The following is a 19,794-nucleotide window of genomic DNA, read 5'->3' on the forward strand; positions in this document are numbered from 1 at the left end:
CGCAGGGGGGAAAAGTAATGGTCAAAATGCTAAATGCAAATTCCTTTCACTTTTTTCCCCATTCCTTTTCGTATCGGTAACCTTAAAATACAACGTACAGTAATAGCATGAATAGGGATGAAAGCTTCCAAAAATTGTCTCAAACAGTGATAAAAACATGTCTTAATATATGTAAAAATTTCCACAGTCAACAATCCACAAGAATTCACACAATACTAGCCAGGTAATCACAACGGAAAACTGGCCAACAATATCAGTGTATCGCGTGGTAAGCGTGCATGATGCATCCAGGCGGGTAGACGATGAACCTCATGCCATGACAGGAAATTTCGCGGAAACACGCTTGCTTGAAGTACCAGCAAAACAAACTCAAATTAAACTCCTGAACACAGAAAATACATAGACAAGAGATCAAATTCTGTGAATTAACTTGCAGAAATCCTCTTGCAACATCAATGTTTTTTTGACCTGCAACAGTATGGTTGTGTGCATGTACAGCCAATGTCGTGTAATCATGGAGCTATTAAACACAAGGAGTTTGAATGAAGTGCCTATAGACCGTAATTCGATTAACCACTCCGGTCAGCTCTATAGACATAGAGCAGTTACCGGCCCCAGTGTTGAAGACCCTAGGCATTCCTTTACATGTGTCTTGCTGCTTTTGCATGTATATTCTGATGTCACTATTAATATTTTCATGATCACATGAAGCGCTTTTTCTGTCTGACAATCATTGGATTCATGTTCTGGCTGCCGGTCCACGTAGGCACCCATGAGCGATAATGTCACCAATCATGAATCTTTACTAAAACTTCCTGAAGGTTAACCCTAACAGTCCTGAATCATCCAATTGTAATATGATTTTGCACACATCCTAGGGAGTCAGGGTTAAAATTAACTAGTGATAGGTATAACAAAATTTTAACTTTTTCATTTCAAAGTCCCTTTTCCAACCTGATTGGACCATATTTTCAGAATTTCATTTCTTTGTTAAATGAATGTCCGGGCTTTTGGATCTTCTGGTTGCAGATTGTGTCACCTTTGCGTCTATGGTGTGTTCCATCCATGTCCATTTCTGTGGATTGTTTGAAAACGATGCACGTAGTGCATGTAAAAAACACGCTATAATGCAAGACACAAGAACTTTGCTCAGCACCAGTTGTCACCAAGCCCTCTATCAGTGAAAGCGAAAATTTACTAGCTTTATTCAAAGCAGTAAATTTACAGTGAAATGTGTGCTGCTGTGAGTTGTAGTGGAGATTATTAGTCAATGCTTCCGCTCAAGCAGGAATGGCTGTTACGAGTCCCACTGGCACATGTATGAATATTGATATTTCATTGGCAGCCAATCACAACACAATGACCGGATGGTCCCATGATGCAGTTTGCACATAGGGCCTGTGCCCTGAGATGCGCCAAAAAATGTCCAGACAGATTTGTATACATATGCATGTGCATATGTACATGTTGAGTAGATTCAATTGCATGCATTACTGTGTTTTTGAACACTTTTGGTTTTGGAAAGAGGACATGCAAAATTTGGCCTGGCTGTAGGGTCAGTAGAAGAAAAAAACAACCAGAAGAATCAGCACTTGTGCAAGCAAGAAAAAGGAGGAAAATTTAGCCTGTTCTTGGCCAAAAGTGGAAAATGAAATACTCAACGATAAACCAGAAATCAGCTAAAAAGTGGAGATTTCAAACCCCCAATGATAAATGTACCATGTACACACACACTTTTCTATTGACGAAATGCCAAAGAATCACTAGAAAGCCCTACATGATTCACTGCACTATGGCCAATTGACTGGATGCATGGAGCTGATCATTAACCAGGGAAATCAGAAACATTTCTCTGTGCGGATTAACAGCATGGATCAATTGCAGTTTTCAGTCGTTAGCATGATACTTAATGGGAGAGTTTACAATGGTCGGTAGGCATCATTAAAGTATCATGCATCATATACTTTGTTTCTGTGTATGAAACGGCACACCTATTTCCAAATGGCCAACTCAGTTTAAATAAAGCCACTTGAGAAAAACGACCCTAAAATTGTACATTCAAGAACAATAGCATCCAAGGAACTTTACGCAATGCCTAAATACATGTATATTCCCATCTAAGTTACCCATAGAGGAAGTCTTTTTTCAATACTAAAAAATACCAACTTGCAAATCAGTGTTTTCGCCACGGCATTTTAGTTTAGGGCTATTACACTAAAATCTGGCTGGGACACTAAAAATCTGGCCTGGAATATACTCTTTTTTGCAGCAAATTTCTCCAGAAACTTGAGCGTAACTAGAAATAAAAGCCCTCAGCCACACAAATGTACAAAGACACAAAAATATCGGCAAAGTGCACCAAAAGCCAGGAACAAAAGTCACACCCCCCAACAGTGCATGTACAGTTGAATACAGATAAGAGTAGCATTGTTAATACAGGGTCAGATTTGTAACAAGGACAATTTGAGGTCCTAAGTGTTTGTTTCCATTACTGATAATACAAGGTAAGTATTATAACAAGGTAATTTATGAAGTCCAAAGGACCTTGTAATAACAGTGTTCCCCTGTATTTCAGCACAGTGTCATAAATAGACGCCCGTATTGTGCAAAAGATGCGCAGTGGACGAACAGAAAAAGAAACCATGCACTGCGTGTGTGGCGTAACATGAAGGAGACCAGTTCCCCACCACTTTGCAGCAATGTGTTGACCCCACAATACACGGATATCATGAGCCAGACTACCACACAAGATCTCAGTCGGTCGCCAAAATATGATGATGTGTGATTCTCACTGTACATGTATTTTTTCATACAGATAACGATGTCAAACAGAAGCTGCTGGAATTCCAGATAAAGTGCACAGTATTTCGTTTCCTTCTTGCTGTATTCTCTTTCCTAATGCGTTAATTTGATGGTTTTCAGTGGTTTGCTATTGAAGGTGTTTTTTTGCTGATGCACGCATGGTAGATCACAAAGTTTTTCAACATAATAAGCACATGTATTTTAACCACCCAAAATGTACATGGCTTGAGTTCTTTGAAATGAGGAGTGATATGTTCTGTCGTATATTCATTAATAAACACACAAAAAATCATCTTTTTTTACAGCAAAAGAAAAATAAAAACCTAAAATGGAGCAAATGGTACTTAATTTCTTGTTGATAAATATGACTGCCAGGGGCTTATGAACACAATAACTTTAAACACCCCCCCACGCTAACATAAAAAGCTAGTGAGAACACTATAAATACTGAAATACTGGTAAATACTGTATAGACTTTGATAACCAGTGTTTTCTTGCCGATGTGATTTGAACATAACGGAAAACAACTGTTTTGTCTTATTTCACAGATGCAGATGTTATCTCAGGTTGCAATTTTTACTGGACAAAGTGGATGGCTGAATACAGCAGCGGTTATGACTATTCAGCAACACTTGTGGCACAAACCTGTGAAATGCAACAGGTGATTCATGATTCAAGTTTCTGTTAAAAGATATACTCAGAGTGGAAATAAAATATTTTGATTTTAGAAAAGTGGTATTACGTTATTTCATGCTGCGTGGACTGTCAACCATTGTACAGTCTGACATCAGTGTCAGTGTACGGTCTTTGTCAGGTAATTGCAAGTCAGATTTTCACTTACCATAACTTGGATAAAATTAGTCGGTTCCACTGGATTTGACTTCAAGGTTTACTGTACATCTTTGTACAAATGTGGAAGTCTTTGCTCATATTTCCTATCCACTTTGTTCTATTGTGATCCCGGCAGTCTACTCTCTTACCCAGGAAACAAGTGACTTAACTGGCAATGTCAATACATTATTTGTGACAATAAGCAGCTAAATACCTTAACACATGGAAGAATGTTGGTCATGATGATCTGCTCTCTGGAGTCTGGTGCCAAATTTTCACAAAACGCCTTCACTTTATGGGCACTAGCTGCACGAACCTCAGCCTCACAGTCTTTAAGCAAGCTCTGAAATGCACCCACTAAGTCCTGTTTGGTGATCTCTGGTCCAACAGCTTGTTGCAGCTGTAACAATGAAAATGAACAAAATTGGTTGAATTTGGCCCTTTTTCAACTCATTATTCTATGATAAAAATGTTTGAAAACCCAAATGACCTCCAAAAAGGAAATGCACCTGAACATGAATTGTCAACTTTGCTAAATTTTAGATGGATACATGGATAAGATAATGATTCTTACATCAGTGAATTTGTCTGCCACCATGTAACGCACCCTCCAGGACTTATCTTCGGCACATTGCCTGAGTGTTGGCATGATAAGTGTTTCTGTGTCATCATGTGACAATGATGAAGCAATATTCACACACGCCTCTACAGCCAACAGACGAACTGAATCCTGTAAAGTGAAAGAGATATTTGTCATTTCCTACATAAGAGACCAAGGGTGTGCTTTTGTTATTGTGTCTTTGAGCAACCCATTTTACCCTAAGTTGCCTCTCTTTGCCCCCAAAACATAAATGGGCACCTGCATTGGTAGCTTACAAATAGCTTGATGAGGAATGTTGATGAAATTTTGTGAGGGAGCTTTTGGGTTTTGCCTCTTCCAAGGTTGACATAACAAGTCAATACAATACCTAGTATCAAAGAGCTTGAGAAAGAAACAAACCTGTGTAACCCTAATGCTCCCCATCCCATCAATTTACAACAGCGGAGTTTGTTGAAATTTGATGGGTTGAGTTCTGTGAACATTCAAAACTTTCTTACACAAAGGGTTGGGGTACTGTATGGGATAAGTACTGTACAGATGCAGTGACAGTGTTGGGTTTTGATCGAGTGGGCATCATCGACATTACCCATTACTTGCTGCTGTGTGTTTGATGAATAATGCTGCTGGTATGTGTGTGCCTATAAACAATGGTTTATGACCTTGCTTTTTGAGGAGAGGTCACTCATCACAGAGATTTGAGGCCCCCCCACAAACAAAATTTCGCACTGCCCTGCAGTTATTGGATCTTGACGGGATGAGTACATACATGTATGACCACGTATCCCCACTCAGCCCAAACCCAACAGTTTACTACCTGTTGGACTTTGTTGGGCTGAGTACTGATAGAGCAAATGGACTGTTGGAATTTGGTGGGTTGAGTACATATACCACCACCCAGCAGTGAAAGGCTGTTACAATTTGATAGGTTGAGTCAGCCCACTAGAGAAAAATGCTGGGCGCTACGGTTAGTGGGACTCAAAATTTAGTAGTCATCGACTATGGTGATTATTGCTTAAACACTGCATTAAGAAACATCACAAAGAAAGTAAGTGAAACATGAAACAGAATTTGTCACCGTGATCAGAATATCGACAGGAATATAATATCAAATCGGTGCTCTAAAATATGTGATTGCCGAGCTTTCGGTAACCGAGTACCTTCTTCAGGGCAAACAGATTCAGTAAGAAAGATCAATTTAATTGAAACATAAACGTATCCCTAGTGACAAATGTGAAATATATTAAACAAGACTAAAAACCGGCATAAAGTTGCATGAGGATCACATTTTGGGGGAAAGCAAGCATGGATGTACATGTATGCATTTATCATTGAAAAAAATTAGAGAATCTTCTTTTCAGAAATGTGTTGGATCCAGCTCTTTCCTCGGACTCCACTATGTCCACTTTTTTGGGGCTTTAGAAAATTTAGTCATTGTTTTGAGGTGACCAGTGCAGATTAATGATCGCTCAGTCCCCTGCTATTTTGATAGACTGATTTCTGGTTGCACTTCTCCATGATTAATCAGCCTGTCAGTATAGACGCAGCAGACATATCACAGTGCATACTCAAAGTTGGCCTTCTCACGCTCACATCCATGACATCGAGTTGCGGTCGTCACATGCATACGTACTATAGAACTGGTTATGAATAGGCTCGTTCACAAATGGCAATATCTCCATTTTTCTTTTTCCATAATCATTGGACCATGCATAGAAAAACAAAATTTAGAAAAAAATTGTTTTAATTCATACTAAATGACAAAATGTAGAATGAGACAAAATGCTCACTTAAACTCATACTGGGCCTCTGATAATGATCATTATCAACATGCCTTAGACACCCTAGGCATACCCACTTTGAATGACAAGAGGAACTGAGTTGTGCCTTCAATCTGCTACAGATGTGAAAGTTAATTCTAAATTGAATGACATCATTCCCACTCGCTCTGCAAATGGCAGAGTGTTATCTCAGCATTCCATAGCTGAAGTGTAGAACAGATTTAAGAACAGTGATCTAATTAGATTAATTCCAACTAATTTAATGTTTTAATTACATGTATATCTATGCTCTCCATAGACTAGACTGTATTTTCAGTTTACCAATTTTTTTTTACCTTGCCATTCCTTTTTCTTTGTTAACCAATCTTGAACGTGGCTGACTTCTGACCCTATTTCAAATCAGTTCCTTTTGTTTTGGGTCCTGGATGTTTTTAGTCTTGTTTTTAATTAATTTACCTGGTAACAGTGTCATATGAAGCCATACTGTACACTGTCTAGTTGTGAGTACCGTCTTTGTCTCAGTGCTGGTGTTGTTTTTGTCATTGTCTTTGTCATTGGTATTGTCTTTGCTGTCGTCTTTGTCATTGTGGTGATGGTTGCTGGTATGGTCCCTACTATTGGTGCTGTTGTCCTTGTTCTTAATGATGATGGTTGCTGGTATGGTCCCTACTATTGGTGCTGTTGTCCTTGTTCTTAATGGTGATGGTTGCTGGTATGGTCCCTACTATTGGTGCTGTTGTCCTTGTTCTTAATGATGATGGTTGCTGGTATGGTCCCTACTATTGGTGCTGTTGTCCTTGTTCTTAATGGTGATGGTTGCTGGTATGGTCCCTACTATTGGTGCTGTTGTCCTTGTTCTTAATGATGATGGTTGCTGGTATGGTCCCTACTATTGGTGCTGTTGTCCTTGTTCTTAATGATGATGGTTGCTGGTATGGTCCCTACTATTGGTGCTGTTGTCCTTGTTCTTAATGGTGATGGTTGCTGGTATGGTCCCTACTATTGGTGCTGTTGTCCTTGTTCTTAATGGTGATGGTTGCTGGTATGGTCCCTACTATTGGTGCTGTTGTCCTTGTTCTTAATGGTGATGGTTGCTGGTATGGTCCCTACTATTGGTGCTGTTGTCCTTGTTCTTAATGGTGATGGTTGCTGGTATGGTCCCTACTATTGGTGCTGTTGTCCTTGTTCTTAATGATGATGGTTGCTGGTATGGTCCCTACTATTGGTGCTGTTGTCCTTGTTCTTAATGATGATGGTTGCTGGTATGGTCCCTACTATTGGTGCTGTTGTCCTTGTTCTTAATGATGATGGTTGCTGGTATGGTCCCTACTATTGGTGCTGTTGTCCTTGTTCTTAATGATCTATGTTCCTTTTAACTCAGTGCTAATATTTTTAGTCTTGCGTATACTCTCGCTTTTTAATGGGAATTTATCAAGTGAAAATTTGGGGGATTTGGGATTTGCATTGGAAGGACCGGCACCATTGCAGTTGAGATGAACTTTGGGGGATTATTTTCCTTTTTCTTTTGGTCATTGTATTTATGTTGATGTATTCTAAGAATATTCTTTGTATTTGAATTATCTTATTGACTGTATTTGATTTTTACCTTTGTTGGCTTGATGCAATTAAACCTTTGATTGCCACATCTTGCCTTAACAATAAACCATTTATCTATCTATCTGTGAGGGAGTTTTTTGGGAGGACACACAGAAGTACCGGTAAAAAGGGCCATCATTTCATTCATTTTTGTCCCTGACGCGCCAACCTTGTTCCCATTCATACAAGCTTGCCGCGCTATGAGGTTCAAAGGAATGTGCATGCAGCCCATGGAGTCAAGGTTGGCACCTGTATTGCTTGGCTGCAGCTTGAAATTACACATGAATCCAAAAGTACAGTTGTGGCTGCACCCACTTTCCATACACCCATGCATAAATTGAAGCTGCAGCTAAGCGATTTGAGCACAACCAGTGCGTATGTTGTATGCCGTATGATGAGGATGAGTTAACTTCTTAGACAATCTGCAGAAATTTGCAAGACTTTTTTCAGGATTCCCCCCCCCCCAAATCAGAACTTTCTGTTTATAGGCCTTTTAAAACTCGAAAATTGGAACAGTTCCAATTAAATCAGAATAGTTGGCAGGTCTGCTACAGAATGCAGGGCAAAAGCAGCCACTAGCCATGTGTTTTTTTGTGGTTCTTGTATTGAAAAACTTGAATTAGCTACATCAATATCACGACGCTGATTCACGCCACTTCTGATTTTACCGCAAAATCTGACATACACTTCTAGTGGGTGACCCTTGAGCGTAACAAAGCTCTGATCTATGGAGATGTGGATATACATCTCTTGAAGGGGAAGCATGGTTGAAAACTTTGTTCCTCTCTTTATGCCTGAATGATTTTGTTGGTTGTTACAATCTACATACTTGTTCATCAGCAGCAAGATTAACAAACATTGGGATGACATCCGACTTGAGATATTCTAGTTCCACTGCTTTCGAAAATTCTCCAAGTTTACTTGCTGCAGCCCGTCTGACCATTGGGGTTTCATCAGAGCACAAGTTCCTGAAATGGCTAAATCACAACAAAATATTAAACCAATGAGACTTTGATATAAACTAACTGCCTTTGGAAGCCAACATCTTAATCAAAAACATGAGGCAAGAAAGCCAAAGGACAAACAAGCAATACATAGTCCATTTGGCAGTGGCTAACAGTTATATCAGTTTATCCAACAGAGAATACTTGCATTGTTACTCCCACAGACTAAGTGTAAGTTGACAGTACCAATGGAGTAGTCATCTTTAATCAATAAGAAATGGGTGGCAAGACATTCGTTTTTAATGGGTTTAGGAAGTCAAAGTTTATGGGGAAAGTGTTTGGCTTGCAATAATGGTAGGGAAACCCAAGCAAGGTCAATCTTTTTGGCCTGGGAGGACAATCAATAGAAATGCAAATTTGATTTAATTTCTTTGCTATCCAAAAACTTAAAGAAATTGGGTGGATGTAAAAACAATATATTTTAGGTTTTGCTAGATGACTGACATGGTCTTACATGCGTTGGAGCAATTAAACTATTTTGAACAATTATGTGAAAAATGACAAGGTTGAGGTTAAATGGTCAATAACACAATTACAGACAGGAAATCTACTGCAACAGGATTGGACTGTCAACCTCAAAGTGTACAAGATATAATCCTTTAACACAAAGCCAAACTAGGTTTATAACCAGTTATTTTCTTACGTGCGAAGCTCTGCCCTGATGTTGTTAGAGCACTTGGCATAACACACACTGAACAAACCACAAGCTGATGTGCGAGATGTGAACCAATCCCCAGTAGACAGTCTTTTGACCAATGGGTAGAAGTATGCTTCCATATCAGCCGAGGAGTGTTCATCTGACAGCTTCCGTAAAGACTCAACAGCCTTGTCACGAACAACAGTCTCCTCAACAGTAGCTAAACTTTCCAAAGGTGGCTTCCCAGTAAACAGAGTAAAAAAACCAAATGAAGTTTTCAGTCAAGCACTCCCATAAATGTCACCAGAACCAATCATGCTGTTTCAGTACCCTCATTCTAATCAAGCTTTCCCTTGGTACTATGATACATGTATCACAATGGAACACTGTTGAAATAAGAAACGAATGCATTTAGCAGGGTTGTGTTGAAAGCAAGTACACCTGTACACTGTACATATACCAAGTAAGCCTGTTCGATATTCAGTTCTTTTCATATCGCAATATCATAAAAAAATATCGAGATATCAGATATTATCATGACGTCATTTTCCATTCATAAAATAAACACGACCGAAATCACCACATCTCGAGAGCCACGTTAAAAAAACAAAAAAAACAAAAAAAAACGATATACAGGCCTTTGTATCATCTCTACATTTAGAACTCTTATATGCTGGTGGAAAGCAAATTTCAACATGGAAATTGTGGACATTAAATTATCATATATCATATCATGGCAACGTACGGAAAAGGCCATTTCCCCGTACACATTAGCCGTAAAGTTCGCTCAATAAGGCAACCCCCAGAATGGACAGAGCACATGCGTGTGACTAGAGGGGCTACTGGTACAGTGGCACTGATGCCCTCACCTCATTTCTAAGTCGTCATTTATTTCTCACAAGTTGGCATGTTTCACTTCGTCCCTTTTCTACAAGACCACAAAAACTCCTTTGTGTAAGTCGGCAATAAAAATATCGTGCTTCGGTATTGGTTTCCTTTCCTTGGTTGCCTAAATGCGTCAAGCCACAATACCCACACTGTCTGACTGATGCATGCACGTGGTTGAGTACATCAATACGAGGGACCCCTCTTGGGCTACACGCATGCGCTCTGACCATTTTGGGGTTGCTTTATTGAACGAACTTAACATGTAGGCTGTTTTCCATTACTCAACTTCCTCTCCGTTCAGGCTTCAACTGATTAATTAGCAGCTGGAAGAAGCTTTCGAACAAAGTTGCCAAAATTTGTTTTGTACTTCATTGATCATGTGCTAAAATCAATGAAGTGAACAAGGCATCATCCATTTTTCATTATTTTGATGAGCACATGAAATATATAGTACTCTTAACCTTTGACCCCAATCCGCCATAAACAGTAGGCAAGAAAATGATGACCAACCATCATTTTCAGTTTATGACAAGCATGTTACACAGACTATTAACTCACCGCTCCCAAGTAACCATACATTTTGTGCACTTGTGAAGATGAAAGAAGTGGATGGCCCATAGAATGATTGAACTCAATCAATTTGTACAGAAATTCCCTTAATGATGAGTACCTTGAGGTATCACTATTTATCTCATTACCTGGCCTTGAGGTCTTACAAAATAGTACACATGCACACAGACACATACATGTACAAGACTAGTGATAAAACACTTCCATTTTTACCAGCTGCAAACTGTTATCAGTTTGAATCCCTATTTGGCTTGCATGTCTCCACTAATATTACTAAGGAGTTGTACTCACCAAAAGAGAGTGAACAAATTCTGGCCCACCAACCAATGCAGTAAAATTCCCGAGCTGTTCCGCCAATGCCAGCAACACTTCATCCTCATCATAAATAGTATCTTTAGAAGGAATAAGATACAACGTACAGTGTATGTAAAAAAGAGAGAGACTCAGGCAGGTACATGTACATGTACTACTGGTAGGTAAGGTTAATATTTAAGTACAGAACTCTCAGTTGACTGATACCGAAACTTTGTAATCCTAAATTTCATTTTGTCTTTTCTAATTATTTCCAAATGTAAAACCATCCTCTATTAAGTTGTAACTGCAGCCCCCACTTTTCCATTCACCGCACTTACATGTACATACAATGTACTGTCCATGTACATGTAAGAGGTCCCTACATATACAGTACATGTATGTGGTTCTTGTGATGTAACTTATTGCAAGTGGGTAGAAACATGTAAAACAATTGCTTGTTAGAAATACACTCAAAAATACAATTGAAATATTCATGACAAAAATAAAAACCATGACAGTAGAAATATAAAGAACAATGCACTGGGACAGCTATAGAACTATTAAAAGCGACAATATCATGTAACTTTTCCCTCATCCACAAGACGTGCCACACACAGACCTTTGCATGTTAGGGGTGGACAATAGATGGCTTATTGAGGGATTCATTTTTTATGCAATAAGCCTTCTGCGAGTTAACTTTAACCTAAACCTGGTATACTGAGTTCTTTAAATTCACGTGAACATAGAAACTTGAATTTTCCTTACTAAAACCACTGTTGCTATACCTCGCGATTCGGGGTAAGCTTTTGCTTAGTTACATGAGAGATGCCTTGCAACAAAACACTGTTCTCACTAGATAAGAAGGGCACAAAGGAACCAGTCCATTCCAGAGATGGTGGTCGCTATGCGAAAGCTTGCCCCGAATCACAAGGTAGAGCAACAGTGTCTTTAGTCTGGGGAATTCAAATCGTTATGTTTATGTGCAGTCAGATAACTCGGAGCACCAGATTTAAATTTAACTTGCAAATGGTTTATTGATGTTTCCGCTCACAGTGCAGAAATGGTGTTCTTTTCGTTGTGATTTTTCCTGTTTTCTGTTTCATCTTCTTCTTTAAAACACATTGAGTGTGTACACAGGTTTTTCAACGTGGGACTTTGGTCACTCTGCAAACTTCCATCCTTATCAAAGTTATACCAAGGAAAGACCTTGTTGCAAAGATAATCCTAGACCGTTCTTGTTGACATACACTAGTATCTCCAGAAGAAAACAAGGTATTTAGAAATTCTTTGTCACAAGACATTTGGTGATTGAAGCTGATCTGCATAGCATTTAGAAATGTTTGTGGCCCAGTCCACATGTGGGTTGGGTTTTCAATCCCTACCTGATTCCGTGGGTTTTACCCAGAATATTTGTCCCACCTCTAAAAACTGTACACATAACTACTTCTCATTGTCTCCTCTCTACAGGTTTCGTGAGCGCCAGTGCCAAGAGTGCTTTTGAGGAATCCTTGGTCTCAATAACTCAAACCTCAGGGGAATAATAAAATCTTTGTATTTCTGAATTTCAAACCAACAAAGGTTCTGAAGTCTCAGAGTCATAATACACATACACGCACTGGTAGGCCTGTGCCGGGTACCCAGGTACCCGCCTGTCACTATCGAAACCCATTTCCATTTTTTCGGGCCGGGTACCCGTACAAAAAAATTAATTAAATCAGCAACAAACATCCATGTATAAAATGTCTGTGAAATATCATACTGAGGGGCAGACTTCAAAAATCACCATGCTGCTGAAAACCCGGTCCCGTGGTCATACATGAAACTTCAGTTTGGAGATCAACAGCTACATGTACTGTTGTTATCTACATGTACATGTACACCGCCTTTGTACTGCAGTCGTTTTCCTAGTTCCTGATTTTCCTAGTTAACAAGAACGAAAAAAGGACTAAAATTCACGTAGCGATAGGTCATTCACTACGTGTGATTTCAAATACTTTTTATATTGAATAGTCATATACACTTTTGCATCTGATGTCTGCTTAATCAAAATGACTTTTCGAGTTTCCATTTTTTGTTAATAGTCATATACACTTTTGCATCTGATGTCTGCTTAATCAAAATGACTTTTAGAGTTTCCATTTTTTGTTAATTGACCGAAAAATGAAAGCTTTTTCCACTACTTTCGAATCGCGCAGCTTTGCCACTTAAACTCAACTACACAGGCACAGCAGAAATGTATGTGACGTAATGGGTTCGTCAACTGTGCGATGCGGGGGAGAGTACCGTTGATAGCTCGCTGTACAGTTGAAAACTCAAGTCAAACATTACGCAGTTTCTACTTTTTAATTCATTGGAATTCTTATTTTTGATTTGATTTTCTCAAAATTAAGAAATTCTTTATCAAAAAAAGCAACTTTTTACAATGGTTTTGGCTGAAAATGGATTTTTTGCATGGTTACATTTTATTCGTGAAGAAGTTTTTGTCTTGATCCGAAACTGATCCAGAACTAGGAAAGGTGTCGTCGTCACTTTTGTCGATCCTGTGATCCAAATATAAAAGGTTAGATTTTGAAAAAAGCTCTCATCTGTTCTGATGTTCCTTGTGAAAATTTGTTTTGTGTTTCATATACATGTACCAACAAAAGGACAATTTGCAAACTGACGGTAACAATTTCGTTTGATAAAAAGTCAAGAGAGATTAACCCTGACGTTTAAAACAATGTGCTGCTTGCTTCCTATGTACGAAAAAGAGCCGTGTTTCGGGCACATGGTCCACCGGGGTCGCATGCAATGCCATTTTTTTATTAAGTGATCTCTTTTCTGGGTACCCGATGTTGACAAAAAACGGGTACCCGGTTCCAAGAATACGCAGAAATGCACACCCCTGCGCACTGGGTATCTAATCAAAACTAACTCACTGCATAGCAGCGTTTTTGTGTGTTTTTTCTTTGTTTTATTAATTCTAATGGTACACAGTTTTGCTGAAAAGTCATCATTTTACCAAGATTTTGTTGTTCTTACATAAAAGATTCTTTTCTATCAATTAACAAATGAAATGGCAAACCTTTTGTATTTTTCATTCGATTGTATTTCAGCACTTGAGTTTCTTGTGTGTAGTCCAATGACCACTGTAGAGTCAGCAAAAGGATTGCATGGTACAATTGGGATTGCAGTAGCAATCAGACTAGCCTGCACAAAATCGGCCCCCAACCCCAAATGTGTGATGTATCCAAACTATTTTTCAGACGCACACTGTATACATGTACATGTACAGTCGACTCACGTTATTACGAAATTGGCTTCAACAAAATTCCAGTTATAACAAACACACTTCTGTGGGCAAAAATGTGCACATTTCTATGGGGAGAAAATCTGTTACAACGAAATCACATTGGAACAAATTCCTGTTACAACAAAAGGTTTTTGTGACTCCATTGCATGAAAACCATTGTTGACAACCCATTTTTAATGAGCATTTTTAACCTTAACTGCCCAAAAACCTGCCATACTCCAACTGCAGGTTTTGTGAGGTTTTGGCAGGTTTGGTACCGTACCTGCGGAACTTCTTGTTGAATTTTGTGAGACTTGGGATGAAAGGCCCAGGGAGATGGTGTTGGATTCTGTGTGAATTGGGACACACACAGGTCATTGTGTGCAGTGTCTGGCTTGCTGTACCCATTGTTGGACTATGCTTGATTTTGTCAGCTTTGGTACTGTTCAGTGCAAGTCATCCTATACTGCATAGACCCATCCATCATGTCCATACCATATTGTTCAAACTCCAACGGGCTCATTCTGTTGGCGTTTACCAGGTTTGGTACAGTAACCTGCATGTACAAGCACATAGACAAGTACATGAACCTGTTGGATTTTGTGAGGTTCAGTATGCTTTCTAGTGCAGGAGCCTAGGGGGTTAGGGTTAATGAACATTTATGAATTGTGGTGGTGAAAACAGTGGGTCGCAGTGGGTGAGTGAACTCAGTGGTCATGTAGCGAGTCGAAAATCAAGACAAATGGAAAGTTAAATAAAGTTAAATATATCTCTCCATGACACAATTTGTGTTGGAAAGACTACTTACATGTACATGGATGGGGGCTCCATTGGATGAGTCTTTACATTTTTGAAGGTACACACAGGCCTACATGTGCATGCCGTTTAATTACTATTAGTGTTAGCTTCATAGTCATCCATGGCAATTGAAAGTCTTTTCAAAATCCCTGGATCAATGCTTTCATGTATATTCAGCGTTCTCCCCATGTACAAACTTGCATATCGGGCCCCGATACGCAAAATTTTATTTCTGCCCGATGCGCGAAAGCCGGGCCGATACCCATTTTTTCATCCCCAATAAGCACGATATATTTATATATCTTACATAGTGCAGATTGCATGTCCGGAAAATTGGCGGCCATAATGCACACGGTACATGTACATTGGCCGGTGTCACATGAAATCTGAACTTCCATCATAGGCGTCGTACATGCACTAACGCGCGTATGTGTGTTTTCTCTGTGCCATGTGCTAAATATGCTAGTGGGGCTGCATTTACGAAGGTTAAAACTTTATACTACACCATTCGCAGAACTTACAACATCGACCCCACACACATTTTTTTCATGGCAGCAGCCGTAGCCCTGTGTAATCGTATTAATGGCATCTACAACGGGGACAATATTTCCACGCCATGACTTCACAAAATGTTGGTTAACCACAATGGAAATCCCCCATAGTTTTGAAAAATCCTGGGGAGAACCCTGATATTTGCTTTTTATCTCACATGCACATTAAACATGTCATATGACAGTCATGTTTATTATTCTAAACACATCGCAGCATATTTGATTAATCATAACCAAGAGATCTTTTTGATATCATTAACATCAGCCATGTTCACATGTATGCATACATACACAATTGGACCTATACACCGTACACGCATAGTACCGAAACCACTGCACTGTGTTCTACCTATATGTACAACAAATTTTGGATACAACAAACATTTCTAACTTCAGGGATCTGCCGCTGCCAGTCGGCGCCGGTCGGACCCGACCGGAGGGAAGAATTGCCGACCGCCACAATCTGCCAAATCAACTTTTCTGACCGGCACGTATTCCCGATAAGAACCCAAATAAAATAGCATCTTAGTCGAGGGATCAATCGTGAAGATATGAAGATCGTGAAGAAACTGTAAAATTTCTTCGTAAATTTCACTTTGCACTGCCATGCATATCGTCTGCGCACCCACGAGTGCATATGCAACATATCTGGACCAAATATTAACATAAACCAATAGGAGGCTTTGTTACGCGCAATGCACGTGTACATAGTGCGTAACGAATCTTTCCATTAGTTGGAAGGCCACACATAGGCTTGCATATGCAACGCTCTCAGTGTGCGAAGATCGGAAAACCCCCTCTCCATGATGTACAGCGTTGTTTGTCTAGTTCCGCATTTTACCCAGTTCCACAACTTGAAAAGAAAATTTAGCTTAACTTTCAGAAAGACAAAATTGCAAATGACCCCATTCACACTTCGTTTAAACACTTAAAAATCTGGCAGAAAAACAATTTTACATGTACTTGCAAAACTGACAATCGACCGTGACTGTTTTTCGCTGCGCCGACCACGGTTAGCAACATTCGGTGCATGTATTTTCTGCTCGATGTTGCATAAAACGATCATTGCGATCGTTTTTTAAACCAACGATTGCACCGCATTCGTTAATTGTTGTTTATCCCACGGTGAAAATAATAACTCCGCAATTTTTTTATTCAAAAGTAACAGCATGATTTTGCCTTTTCCGAAAACGAGTTCCATATGGCAAGATACACGCGCTCAGTATGCACATGACACATGGCCAGATGTGTCAGAAAAGCAAATGGCCAATCTACATTATGTTCATGTAGACTTTGAAATGACTGTTCAGAAAATCCCTGCACACATTTATGAATGTCGTTATCCCATATGCTACTGTACGAACTTTCGTACAATGAAAATAAGGAAAATATTCCGCCAAGATTTTGCATGTTTCGCCTTATTTTCAACACACAAAAAAAAATGAAAAATGATTTGAATAGCAATGAAAAATTATGGGCATCATAGAGATAGAAATTAATTCAATATCTAAGGGATTTACAAAATAAAATCAATATTTATTTCTACTCTTTTTTATCTAATTCAATTGCCCGTCTAAAATTATCACCTCATCCTAGTTGACCAAAATTACAAATTTTCAATTTTTTTGTTAAATTTCAGAAATTTCAGACATGAGATCCCTAATTCTAGGCTGTGTATACACAGTGCTGTTTCCGGCCATCTGGGGGCTTTTGGATTCCAAAAATTTTCGGGTACGCTCCGCACCAACCGATGGTGGCGCTCCACTTAGATAGTCCTGCCGGCACTAAAACCATCCTGGGCAGAACCCTGTAACTTGGACATGCGGATTTCGTAATAACACGAGTGGACTGTAATCAGAAACAGAACTTTTTTTGGGCCTGATTCATTGTTAGTCTTATCATGCAACACATTGACACACCTGTACAATAAACCTCCTCATAGGGTACATACTTATAATAACCTAACCATGCTGTATAACAGTATTACTATACAATGCAATAATTGGACACAATGAACGCTGGCATTGTGAACTTATGGACCATTCATCCTGGCCAATAAAGAAGGTTCTTATGGAGAAAGTGTTCCTCTCAAAAATGTTTTCCCTATAAGAACTGGCACTGTGCAGTTGGGGCTGCTGGTGTGTTTGTTGTGACAGACATTTTGTCTTCACCACTTCATAAGTTATACCATGACAGATTTTTCTAACCTGTTAGGAAAGGTATGAGTTCACTGCGAGTCCTCTCCACACCAAGAGCCAATGCTATGGTAGACAGCTTCTTGATGCTGTTGAGTCGTAACTGTAAGTAACAAGAAATTAAAACCTTGAGCATTTTGTGTGAGCTCCATAATCGTTCTCGATCTACATGTACATGACCACAGCAACATCATATTTATGGGCAGCTATTGGCATGACATAACAAAGTAAACAGAAAGAATGTCTTCAAACATTGTTTCCTGGAAGTTATCTTGTTAATTTTTAGGGGAAAAATAGAAATGGCAGTGGATTTTTGTTATCATGAATTTCTGTTGACATTGGAAGGGCTGATGTTGACACTGCCTCCAAACTTTTTTTCTAGATTTCGGAACATTCCTTTTTTATATTAAAATTTGTAGTACCTGTTAACATAGAAGAATAAGAAGTTAATGAAAGTTCATTCAGTCAAATATCAACCTTTCTATATTGACAAGTAAGAGTCATATTCTTTGCTAACCTAAAATTCTGGCACTTCAGAAAGCTGTCGTTTAGCAAACGCATCAGATGTTGCCTTCAGTACTTTCAATCTTTTCAATGCACATGAGCATGCTGATGCTGATGTCTCACAAGCTGACAAGCATTGTCTTGAGCAAGGGTGCAATACAGTGATTAGATAAGATACATGTACATAATTCCAGCTGAAATTGGCATAAAAGTCAGGCAGGGTTGTCCCTTTTGGGCAGTCAAAAGTCGCCAGTATTCAGCTTGGTGATCGTAATACATCCATGTACATGTACAACATGCCAATGATCGTGTAGCGCACCGTGTACATGTAAGCACAGCATCATTTTTCCATGCATACTTCTTGTCAGGCTACAGCAAAAGTGTCTTTTTCGCGCGCGTGTAATGCATGCTGATTGGATGAACAAAGCACTTGACACATATCCAAGTAAACAATGCTGACTCCGCCAAACATTTGAATAACAGGTGATCAATCAAACTGCTCAATTTTGCCTATGCAATTTTCATCATGTTTCGAAGTAAATGTAGTTGTGCAGAGATCCAATCATGTAGCTTCTTTGGCTTACGTAGGCAGAGCTCGTGAACGAGACACAGCTTCTCAACATAACAGAGGCTAGAGGTCATCCAGTCAATGATATCACCGCCATAAATAGGCTCTCTAGGGTAAGTCCTCTCCAACAGAACCAAACTTTACACAGACACAACGGTCGAACTGCTTGAAAATGCACTTGGAATATGGACAAAATTTTGTCATGTAAAAGGTAAACAACTCACTCCACAAATCCTCCTTTTTATCATCTTTGCTTGATTTTCTTGCGCAAATGGCATAGCTAGAGAAAATCTTTGACACCTAACCTGAATACTGAATACTAATACTGAAAATCAATTTTTCACACATATCCAACTTCAGGCGCCAATTACTAAAAACAAAGTTTTGGGGAACGTTCCTCATTATGACATGGGAGGTCACTGGATACCATTCGTGAAAGTCCAGAATTGTATGACAACAGTGACAAATGATTTATTACAGTGTCTACATAAAAAAGTCTAATAAGCCCATAAAATTTTGAAAATAAAAAAAGTTGGCTTTTATAAATAATCAGAGGGGAAAATAATGTGTGAAAGCCGAGGGGATTTTGAACACAGATTTTCCTCATGAGAGCTTTAACATGAGAGTCAATATGAAGGCAAAGGTGGCGAGTATGTTCCATTAACCCTAACTGCCCAAAACCTGCCATACTCCAACAGCAGGTTTTGTGAGGTTTTGGCAGGTTTGGTACTGTACCTGAGGAACTTGTTGTTGAATTTTGTGAGACTTGGGATGAAAGGCCCAGGGAGATGGTGTTGGATTCTGTGTGAGTTGGGACACACAGGGTTCATTGTGTGCAGTGTCTGGCTTGCTGTACCAATTGTTGGACTATGCTTGATTTTGTCAGGTTTGGTACTGTTCAGTGCA

At 39.3% G+C, this 19,794-nt stretch overlaps 1 protein-coding gene across 1 annotated transcript in view; it reads right to left on the bottom strand.

The window, feature by feature from the left end:
• The window catches only part of LOC147797843 (uncharacterized), a 41,709-nt gene that overhangs the window by 15,963 nt on the left and 5,952 nt on the right, over positions 1-19,794 (bottom strand). Inside the window, exons 2-7 of the mRNA XM_087142138.1 lie at positions 17,829-17,919; positions 10,999-11,099; positions 9,256-9,488; positions 8,438-8,585; positions 4,208-4,363; positions 3,848-4,033 (exon numbers count right to left, since the gene is read on the bottom strand). Coding sequence (XP_086998264.1) covers positions 3,848-4,033; positions 4,208-4,363; positions 8,438-8,585; positions 9,256-9,488; positions 10,999-11,099; positions 17,829-17,919 — 915 coding nt within the window. The remainder of the gene's footprint in view (positions 1-3,847; positions 4,034-4,207; positions 4,364-8,437; positions 8,586-9,255; positions 9,489-10,998; positions 11,100-17,828; positions 17,920-19,794) is intronic.

Source organism: Acanthaster planci, linkage group LG10, assembly GCF_054643075.1.
Source record: "Acanthaster planci isolate LZ-2023a linkage group LG10, COTS_SCS, whole genome shotgun sequence".
NCBI classification, from domain to species: Eukaryota; Metazoa; Echinodermata; class Asteroidea; order Valvatida; family Acanthasteridae; genus Acanthaster; species Acanthaster planci.